Here is an 11541-nt window from a genome sequence, read left to right on the forward strand (position 1 = left end):
GTGGCTTGGAGTCAGATCCAGCATTTAACTTCACGTACAACATCAACCCTCACTCGTGGTGTATCGATGTGAAATGGATACATAGCTTCAGACGTATGATGTTCGTGGGACTGCTTTGATCGATACGATACAAAAATTAGCAGCAGAATAGAGGAAACGACTCGATGTTCTCGTGTTTGGGCCGTGTTGTTGGCAATCAAATCGCACGGCAAGGGGTTAATAACCAATTCAGGTTGATGTTAGCGTAGCAAATTCTAGCGTACTGATGCGAATCACATTCGACAGATGCTTGTCGACCTCAAATCGTTGTGGAAACAAGAGCAACAACATAAACTGCTGAACTGTTGTCAGGAAACTAGTAATTTCCGAATTCACTGCTGGTGATAACAATGAAAGCCAATTGATAACATACGGCACAAAACAGACTTCGTCGTCTTTCCACCCCCTTTGGTCCATGGTCCTCGTATTCCTCTCGCCTTGGGGTTGTCCTTGATAGATCGCCTCTCGGAGTAAACAATTAATTTACTTACATCATTTATTTATTTATTTATTTTTAAAGTATATATATATATATATATATATATATATATATATAGTATTTTGTAAATAATCGTTTACAGTATTATTGGAGAATTTCTGAAAGGAACAAGCTCCATATTTTTCTTATTATCTGCTTCATCTAAGTTTTCTTGTTTTATTTTTGTTACTTTACAACACATGAAATATATTTTTACGAATATATAAGAAATCATTCCGAGCAAAATAATTCCAAAACCTATTTTGATAATTTGATATTCAGTGTTTCTACTTTCAATTTTGTCTAGAATAATTTTTTCATCCTCTAATTGCTGGATATGTTTACCTATATTAGCCAATTTATTGTTTTCGTATGAATGAATTACAGTACTTTTGACAACAGGTATTTTAAAATCTGAAGAATTCAACACTCTCGTAAAATTAAAATCAATCTCGGTGAAATTTAGCATCCCTGGGGTTAAATATACATGATCTGTAATTAATTTGCAATCCGCATTGATTGTTATCATGGCAGTGTTTGCCAGTTTCATTGGTTGATTTTTGTCTTTACAAATTAAATGTGCTATCTCCAAAGACGGAGCTACAATCACCCAAGTATTTAACATATATAATTTAATGAAAAGTGATCCCTCAAGCTGCAACTCTGTTTTTTTACATAGTTTTTCAGATTCTCTCGATTGTTTCAAGAGTGATAATTCACAGGATGGCTTACTATTCATACTAAATAAATGCGGACACAATATAATATCTTTCAAATGTTTACAAAAATCCAATGTCCTACTAGGAAGACTTGTGTATTTCTTCATTTCGTTATCAGTTACTAAAATTTCTTGTTCAAATTTGAAAACTGTGAATTTATTATCGATTAGTCGAACAGGAATAGCAGTCAATTTAAATGTATGGAAAATTGTATCATGTACCGTTGGGATGTGGGCGACAAAAATAAGAAATTCTTTGTATCTATATCTAGATTCCGTTGACATGCGATAATATTCAAAAATATTAGAGGAATCTAAACGAAGTGGGAATCTGGAACCTTTTGGTAATACAGCAGATATTTTCATTAACTTTTCAATCAAAACATCTGACGGAATCAAAAATGGATGAAGATTTTTTCGTTCGCTAACAAGTAAATTGGTAATTTGATTAATTTTCCCTTGAATTGTTGTACACAGTAAATTTGTCAATGAGAAACATTCTCGAAAACCTAATTCGCTATACATTCTTAAAATTTGGTTGTCTGTATTATGATGATAATTCGTAACATATGTTGAAAAATCCTTAAACTTTTCTTGAAATTTATCGAACATTTCTATACTAGGAATAGTTGTTTTATTAATAATCTCAAACAATGAATTTAATACCATAGTTTGTTTTCGTACTGTACTGACCAACATATCTTCATTTTTCTTTACACGTTTGAAATTTTCTTCGTAATATTGTCCATCATCTTCATCCAAAGTACCAATTAAAGTCTTCGCTACTTTCCCAAGTTTACCTAACAGAGGTACACTTCTCTTGTTTCTTTCTTTTTCCTTGAACAAAAACTCGAAACCCATCATTTCCTCTTGACGATGCCGTATACTTGCCATTTCAAATTCGCAATGCGTTTGTAGCTTCAAAACTTTGAGCTTCAGACATGCTTCTCCTGAGACGTTGATCATTTTATCCAGGATGGACAAATCTATCTTGATCTCCGTTAGATTTACGTATGTCGTGATTTCAACAGCTTGCTTGGTGTAAAGAACCTTTGGTATTCTTTCCATGGCGAATCCAGAATTATCCAAAGCCGTCAGCTCATATTCCAGTCCTAAAACTATTGGTAGTAATATTATGAGACCAAACATGGTCATCGCTGAAATGGTAGATGGATATACAGGATTTGCTAAAATGTAAAAGAAAACAGGATTAACTTCATAATTTAAACAATCTATTTCTATGAACTCTTTGTTCCTTTCCTTTAATTAATATTGTTGCCGTTTCGGCAGAATTAATGTTTATAACTTCATAAGGACCTTTCCTAAGTGGCTGTAATTTCTGACCTATGCCTGTAGCAACATTTTCCAAAAATACACTGTCACCTACGTTCAAAACGATTGGATTTGATTTTCTATCGTAATAAATTTTTGAAATCTCTTTATTCTTTAGCAAATTTTTTCGAGCACTGCTTTGAGTCTGTTGGAGTGTGTGCTTCAAATTCAAAATATAATCATCATAATTATACAAAATATCGGGTTCCTTGTATAAATTTTGTGGAAGTGTACATAATTGACCGAAAACTAATTCATATGGAGTAAATTTTGTACTTGAATGTGTTGTTGTATTATATGCAAAACAACCAAACGGAATTAACAAATCCCAATCTTTAACATTATGTTCAATTTCTGCCCTTAAAATTCTTTGAAAGTACGATGGCAGCGTTCCAACGCTCCATTGGATTCTGGATGATATGCACTAATATTAATTTTTTTTAATACGAAACATTTTACACAAGTTCTTAAATAACTTTCCCATAAAATTAGAGCCGTTATCAGTTACCAAAGATTTTGGCGTACCAAACACACATATATACTTTTCACTAAATACCTTTGCAATTGTTTCCGCTTCTTGATCTGGGATTGGAATAGCACATACGAATTTGCTCAGATCATCCTGCATTGTGAGAATATACTTGTTACCTTGTTCTGTAACTGGCATTGGTCCTACAACATCCATGTATAATTTCTGAAAAGTTCTTTCAGATGTTGTAGTTATTGCCATCGGCATACGAGTTTTTTTCTTGATTTTACTGCGAGCACATTCAGTACAATCTTTGATAGATTGCTTAATATCTTGCTTCATGCTCCGCCATCTATATTGATATTGAATTCTTTTTAACATTCTGTTTACACCTATATGGGCGCCAACTAAAGATTTATGATAATCATGAAGAACCTTTTGTATTTCTTCATCCTTTGTTAACCATTGCAAGATGTATTATAACAGTAATTGGGCGATTTGCAAAAATATATTTTACCATTAATTTCGATAGTAAAGAAGAATGATTAATTGAATTCGTTGAGACGTTTGCGATCGCACACTTTTAAAAATGATTTTTCAAACAAAACGATTGGATTTCCATTAGAATTTTGAAAATTTCACTCATCAACAACTGATAAGATTTTCTTATTAAAATATATATATTGGAGTTTTTGATAGTGAATTTAAAATTCGCACATGAATCAAAGCATTACGATCAAAATATACTTTCAAAATATTATTAGAAGTTCAATCGATTCCAATGTATCAAATACTTGTGATCTCAATGAGTTAATATCATAGTTATTTTTGAATTTGATGAAATTCTCGTAGTTCTTTTCGCGCAGTAAATTATAAAGGTCTGATTCATTTTGTAACGGTGATTGATTTAGATTATCTAAACGATCTTCAAACCCTTTGCTGATTTCTAACTGTTCTGTTATATCACTACGTTTATGTTCATTAGGCTGTGATTCAGGCCTATTCTCATAACAGTTGTTTTGCTCTGTTTCTTTCATTAATACTAATACAAAACGCGTACCTTGAAAAACGAATTTCAACTGATTTATTATCAACGAATGGTTTAAAACATTTTGCTTATTAATTTTGATACAAATGTTTAATTTTTTGAGTTTCAAACATACTTCTACGATATCTTCAAATTTCTTAAAAAGTTTTTCCGGGTGATTTTGAAAATTTTTATCTACTGTGACATTGATAAAGTTATTAATAATCATATCTTTCACATTTAGATTCTTCAAAGCATTTTTAACTTGATCAATCTGAATAACTAGAAAATCTTCGGGAACATCTGTTACTTCTGTAATAATTTTGTTAAGGTCTCTGGATTGCTTTTCGAACTCCAAATATTTGTTCTTTACCGAACTTCGTGTTGTTACATTAATAGTGGCAGATATATCCTGTAATATGTTTACTTTTGAGTTGTTAGAAATATGTATCCCTGCATCTATCCGATACAATACCATTTCTGGCATGCTTTCTTTGGAAACCTCAGGATATGGAATCCTGCTTAGACAATCAGCTACTTCATTTGTTTTCCCAGCTTTATAGCAGATTTCATAGTCATATTCCATGAGCTCAAGCCTCCACCTCATTAACCTGGAACATGGATCCTTGAGGTTAAAAAGATATCCCAACGGTTTGTGGTTGGTTCTAATGAAAAAAATTCGTCCTAAAACATGAGTTCTAAACTTTCTCACGCCAAAAATTATTGCTAGTAGCTCTTTTTCAATCGTTGAGTATTTGATTTCAGCATTACTTAATGGTACACTTACAAAAGCTATAGGTAAATCCAAATCTTCCCCTTGTGACAATACCGCACCTAGTGCATATTTTGAAGCATCTGTCGTGATTAAAGGGTGTGTCACATCAAATTGCATCACGGAAAAAACGCTGTAGAAATTTAATTTTTAGGAATTATATCTTCAGCTTTCGCTTATAATCAGATAAGAGTGTATATATCACGTTGGCCATGCTTCACTGTCAATTTTTCGTAAATTTGGAAAAATGTCGTCGAACGAAAAAGAGCGTCGTGAATTAATCTTGTACACTCATTTCGAGAATCCGGAGTTGTCACATCGGGACATCGGTAAGATGCTGGGAATCGTCCAATCCACGGTCAGCAGAGTACTAAAACGATACTTCGAGAACCTAACCATCGACCGGAAGGTGAAGAACGGCAAAAATGGATGCTCCGTCAGTGAAAAAGATCACAAGCGCGTAGTTAAGCAGTGTAGACGTGATCCGAGAAGTTCGGTCCGGGATGTCGCCAATAAGCTGAATTTGTCAAGTTCATTCGTCCAGCGGACCACGCAGCGGGAGGGCCTGCGTACATACAAGGTTTAGAAGGCTCCTAACCGTGACGAAAGGCAAAACATGGTGGGGAAGACGCGAGCCCGGAAGCTGTACACCGAAATGCTGACGAAGCCGCATTGCCTGGTAATGGACAACGAAACCTACGTCAAAGCGGACTTTCGTCAGCTGCCGGGCCTGTTGTTCTTCTCCGCAGAGGACAAATTCAGCGTTCCGGAGGAGATTCGCAAGCAGAAACTATCCAAGTTTGCCAAAAAGTACATGGTATGGCAAGCGAAGCGGGGCGGGAAGCGGGGCGCCCCCTTCGTGATGACCGGCACGGTAAACGGGCAGGTTTACCTGAAGGAGTGCCTACAGAAGCGCTTACTACCACTATTGAAGCAGCACGAGGGCCCGACCATCTTCTGGCCGGATCTCGCTTCGTGCCACTATTCAAAGGACGTGTTGGAGTGGTACGAAGCCAACGGGGTCACCTTCGTGCCAAAGGAAATGAACCCGCCCAACGCGCCGGAGCTTCGCCCAATAGAGAAATATTGAGCGATTATGAAGCAGGCCCTCCGAAAGAACCCAAAAGTTGTCAAATCGGAGGCGGACTTCAAGAGACAATGGATTTCTGTTAAAAAAAAACTACAACCTGACGTTGTACAGAACCTTATGGACGGGGTAAAGAGGAAGGTGCGAGCATACGGGCTTGGGCTCGAAGTATGAATAAAAAGAAAATGCCAAAAGTTGTTTAATAGTTTTTATTTTACTGTCTAAAATTTTCAAAAGGATCGGTCTACTGGGCGAATTTCTACAGCGTTTTTTCCGTGATGCAATTTGATGTGACACACCCTTTATAAACGGTTTTTTGTAATCAGGATATTGCAAAATTGGTGGTTTTATTAATTTTGTTTTTAAAATATTGAATGCATCTAAACATTTTGAATCCCATGTAAATTTCACATCCTTTTTCTGCAATTTGTATAACGGTAAAGATATTTTAGCGAAGTTTGGAACAAACTGACGGTAATAATTTGCCATTCCCAGAAATGATTTGAGTTCAACAATATTTTTAGGTATTGGAAATTCAGAAATAGATTTGATATTATTAGCGTTTGATAGAAATCCAGTAGCTGAAATAGTATGTCCTAAATAGTTTAGTTCTTTTCTTAGAAAATGGCATTTGTTTGGTTGTAATTTTAGTTTAAATTTTCGTAAAGTTTTAAACACGTTCTTTAATTTGTTATTGTGTTCTTCTAAAGATGATCCATAAACGATTATATCATAAATAAAACAATGTATTCCTTGAAGTCCAGTGAAAATGGTGTTCATGAGTCGCATAAATGTGCTAGGTGCATTCATCAATCCAAAAGGCATTCGAACATATTGATATTTACCATAAGATGTACTGAAACTGGTTTTTTCTTTATCATCTTCGTTCATTAAAATTTGATGATAACCCGATGCCATATCTAAAGTCGAGAAATGTTCAGAATTTCCTAATTACTCAATTATATCAATAATATTTGGTAATGGATATGTGTCTGGAATAGTTTTTTCATTAATTTTTCTGAAGTCCACTACCACTTACTAACAACGGACTGTTATATGGGCTTGTACTGGGTTCAATAATACCATCTTTCAACATTCGTTCAACTTGTTCATTAACTTCTTCGCGATATACTTGCGGTAATCGATATTGTTTCACATTTATCGGTTCTTTGGACGTCATATTAATCTCATGCTTTATTACATCTGTGTGACTTAACTTGTCACCTTCTACAAAAAAAATATCTTCATATTCACTCAGTAGCTTCTTTATAGATTTTTTTTCCTCGATATTTAAATCATCACCCAATTTTATTTCTTCTTTTAATTTTTCTCTTCTCAATGAAATGTCTGCATCAAATTTTAATATATTGTATGATTCAATTGGTTCACATTCATATTTTATATCGCTCAAATTCACGTCATGTTCATTCGTATTCATAATAGACACTGTAATCAAATTATTTTTCACTTCAGTAAATGTGCTACTTATATAAACGCCTGGTATCACTTGATTGGAAAAAATAATATATCCATTTCCTTCTTTTAAGTTATTTGCTTCAATTTTACAAATTTTTTCACAACGAGCTGGTATCATTATATTTTTATATTCACTGTTCTTTTCAATTTTAACAGGAATCACTTCACCTGCAGGAATGAAGGATTCACTGTCATTTGTATTTTTGGCTATACTCGGTTCCAAGACAACAGAAAACTTTTCCGGATAAGTGTCTGCTGGATGAACCATTTCGTATTGCGAATTACAGTAATGTTTTTCCTTAGTTTGACTATTGGTGTTCATTTCTAATAATGGCCATTTATTAGGAATGTCGCCACAATCAAACTTGTTAAAATTATCTGAATTCGAACATTTATTCAAAGCATTTCTTTCGTCGTTATTCATTTCATCTTCATTTGCATCCTTGTTTAAATTTTTTATCGCTCATTGCATACAAAATTTTCGCCGTTATATTGAAAAAATCAAAAATTATTATGCAAGTCAATAACGCATTTTAAAGCATTCAACATATCAATACCAATAATTCCATCAACATCTGGTAAACTCATATTATGATTGACGACATGAAATTTAAATTCAATATTTTTATTAGAAGAACAATTTAAAATATCTTTTACTGTGCCTGATGTTTGTAATTTTGTAATTTTTGTAATACCAAATAGACATATTTTTTCAAAAGTGTTAATTTTTTAGGGTCTTGTATCGCATTAATTTTCAATAAACTTACATTGGCTCCTGTATCAACTAATAATTTTAATGGTTTTTTATTCAATGAACTATCAAAATCAATATATTTTGGAGCACTTTTATTCATATTAATGGTGTATAAATTCACATATTTCTCCTGACTATGCATGTTCCTTTTATCAATGGCACAGAAGGAATCATTGATTAATGATCGTTTTTTTGTTGCTTAAATATCAAAAATTCTTTATATTCTTCTTCACTAATTGAATTTGAAGGTGTAATATTCGGCTCCTGCCTATTTGAAAAGGTAGAATTATTATGATTTGATGATCCACTAGTAATGGCATGTATATGCCTTATTGGATTTCCGTTGTTTCGATGATTTTGATAATTTGACGTTTGATTCATAAAATTATTATTGAACCTGTTGTTCGGAAATCGATTATTAAAGAAATGATTTTGGTTTTGACTTTGCCTATAATTATTAGTAAAATTCTGTGGGTTTTGTCTTCGAAAATTATTGCTATTTTGAAAATTATCTCTAATTGATAATTTTGACGATTGTTTATAAAATGTGGTACATTCCTGTCCCGTCCAAATTGGGGATTAAAATTCTGGAATTGATTCCGATAACGGTAATCTTGTTGCCTCGTATCAAACCTTGAAGCCATATTGCCGCTCATTTCTCTTCGAGCTATCGAATCAACTGTTTCAAACTGATTAGCTGGTTTGAAAGATCCTAAACCTTTATAAATTAAAATGTTTTTGGCTTCTTCGAGCGTTTGTGGTGATCCCAACGCTAATTGTCCATGAGGCGAGCAATAATTTCTAATCTTTTCAATAGCATTGGACTCAGCAAATTTAAAAAGTACTGCTGAGTCAGTTCCACAAATTAATTTAATTTCCTTAATTTTCAGTAGTAATCGGTCAGCGAAGTCTGATAAACATTCGCCTTGATTGATGGCAAAACTCGACAATTCTGTCAGCATAATATGAACGCGCGTTGGGTTAGTTTTAAATTTTTCCTGTAAAACAGGTTTTAGCTCGCCCCAAGATTTAATCTCGATGCCCATTAATTTTTCTCGAACTGAGTCGGACAATTTGCAATGAATAATTGTCGCAACAAAAATTAGTTCATCAGCGGGGGTTGCAATGTTCTCACTAGTATGCAATGCGTCTAAAATGCATATAAAAGAACTAAGTGACGCAGTTGTGCCGTTGAAAATTTGCACATAATCCAACTTTAGTATTTCAGACATTCTAACGTTTTTAATATCCGTTTTCACTAATGCCTTATATGACTGATTTGAGCTATTCAATTGCTCAAAGTGCAGAACTTTTGGAGAAACGATGTTTCTGAATTTATTTAACGGAGTGAAACTAAAATTCATCCGTTACAAATATGAGTTCAACGTCTAGAGGCAATGGAAAAAATTGAAAATTTAAAAAAAAAATTTTTACTCACGACCTTTTTGAGTGCGGTGATAATTTGCGTGATGAGTCCTAGGGTTATTTCTTGTGGCACCGATGATCCGACGTACTGTTGCTTAATTTGTTGTTCTAATTAAAACACACTATTTTAACAATATTGTCCGTTTTTCACTTTTTTTTTCTTCACTGAAAACTTATCGCGACGAATTTTTGACCCCACTTCTGACACCAAATATTACGGGGTTTCGGATCAGAACGAACTGCACTGTCTTAGGTTTTGTAAGCGACTGAAGCCGGGTTCAGACGGTGCGAGCAAGCATACGAGTCGGTCTAGTCAGTTACTGCAGTGCAGCTACTCACACCGTGTGAACACATCATGCCAGTTATTGTCATGTGTGATCCGGCGTGCGAGCTACTTCAAAGTTTTTTGAATTTACTCGCACTCGCATGCTTCAAAACGTCAAAAACAGAATTTAGCGTTCGAATCAGGGATGCCAAATGTAAAGAAATGTCTCTATTTTTAAGATATTTGAAAATATGCGAAGATATTTATAGACTTGAAAATTATTGGAAAAACAAATAAAACCCTCATAGTTTCTTAACGAAATCATTGTTATTCTGTTTTGCACGCTGGCGGGGCACGCTTTCTTTTTGAGATAGTTTTCTGGAGAATGTCTAATATAGAATCATTATCAGGCACAATTTTCATTCAAAATTCACTCACAACTTGCGAAAAAAAGTAAGGTTCTAAGAAACAGAATACATATTCGATTTAAAAAAGTACATTTTCATTCATTATTTTAATTTTTGACGCGTGTGAATAAAATTTTAAAAAGTCTTCTAGACTATCATTTAAAGCATCACATACTTCCGGAATTATCTTAGCTATGGATGCTTTCGAGATTCTAAAAAATATCGACAACAATCTGAACAATATTCCAGAAGAAAGGCATATCAATGTCATTTATATTATCACTCTTGCAGGTACAGCATCCTTCATGAGTGTATCTTGGCGTTGTATTTGTGGAGCAATTAAATTCAACAGTTTTTCCACTTGTTCAGGTGTTATTCTCAACACTGCTCTGTAATCTCTATAAAATTGTGTAATGATACATTCAACTGAAAACCTAAGATGAAAACTACCAATAAAGAAGTCGATTTCGGACCAATCATTTGACAAATTCGGACCTGATTGCTGTTTCTGACTATTTGATGGACATTTGAAAAATCGCCTGGCATCCCAGGTAAACCCGTGCCGTAGTATCTAGTTTCTCGCCAGCAGCTCACACTATGTGAACGGACAAGGCGAGTCAACCAATTGTCAAGCGAGTCCACCGGGTCAGTAGCTGCTCATTGTCAAGTCAGCTACTAGCAACGTATAAATGGGCCTTGACACATAGTTTATTTTTTTCCTTTCTTGCTAGTTCACAAATCCTTATTATCTATCTACTCCGTTATCCTGCCTATTCGTTTTTTATCTTATCGCTAGGATGCCGAGGACGCTGATCATAAAACAACCCTCGTCATGCTTATGGATTTCGTCACCCATGTGGCCATATCCTAAAATAAACATGACGAGGCGATAACGATCGTTCGTACCACAACAATCGGTGCACGTCTCGACAGGTGAGAAATCCCGCGAGGGTGACTGTGACGGGTTGCGCGTCACGTTGGAGGGCAATTCCTAATCGGTACACGTCTCGACGGGTAAATGGATGCCTGCGAAGAGGACATAAGCGCAGTGGAATGAATAGCGAATAGAGAGAAAAAATGTTGAGAAAAAGGGAAGGACAACGCTCGTCAGCGTTGAAAACTCGAAGAGTGCACGAGCACAGCCGCCCCCTGAAGTAGTCGCCTAGATGTGGTCCCAGGGGGAATAAGGCAACGAGTAGAGGGCTTGGTTTTTGTGGGTGCGATCCCCACTCGACGTCTGGGTTAACCCTTCCCAGATAAGGCTGGTAGAGCGTTCCTCACCTCTATAAAAA

The 11541-nt window shown here is 34.9% G+C and overlaps 1 protein-coding gene across 1 annotated transcript; it reads right to left on the reverse strand.

Moving 5' to 3' along the window:
* Positions 1–614: 614 nt before the first annotated feature.
* On the reverse strand, positions 615–9794 carry LOC129761146 (uncharacterized). Its single transcript, XM_055758854.1, has 2 exons — positions 9594–9794; positions 615–2392 (listed from the first exon to the last, which is right to left on the reverse strand). Exon 2 carries the CDS (start codon positions 2388–2390, stop codon positions 615–617), a length of 1776 nt encoding a protein of 591 aa, XP_055614829.1. The 5' UTR covers positions 2391–2392; positions 9594–9794.
* Positions 9795–11541: the final 1747 nt, after the last annotated feature.

This window comes from Toxorhynchites rutilus, chromosome 1 (genome assembly GCF_029784135.1).
Source record: "Toxorhynchites rutilus septentrionalis strain SRP chromosome 1, ASM2978413v1, whole genome shotgun sequence".
In the NCBI taxonomy this organism is placed as follows: Eukaryota; Metazoa; Arthropoda; class Insecta; order Diptera; family Culicidae; genus Toxorhynchites; species Toxorhynchites rutilus.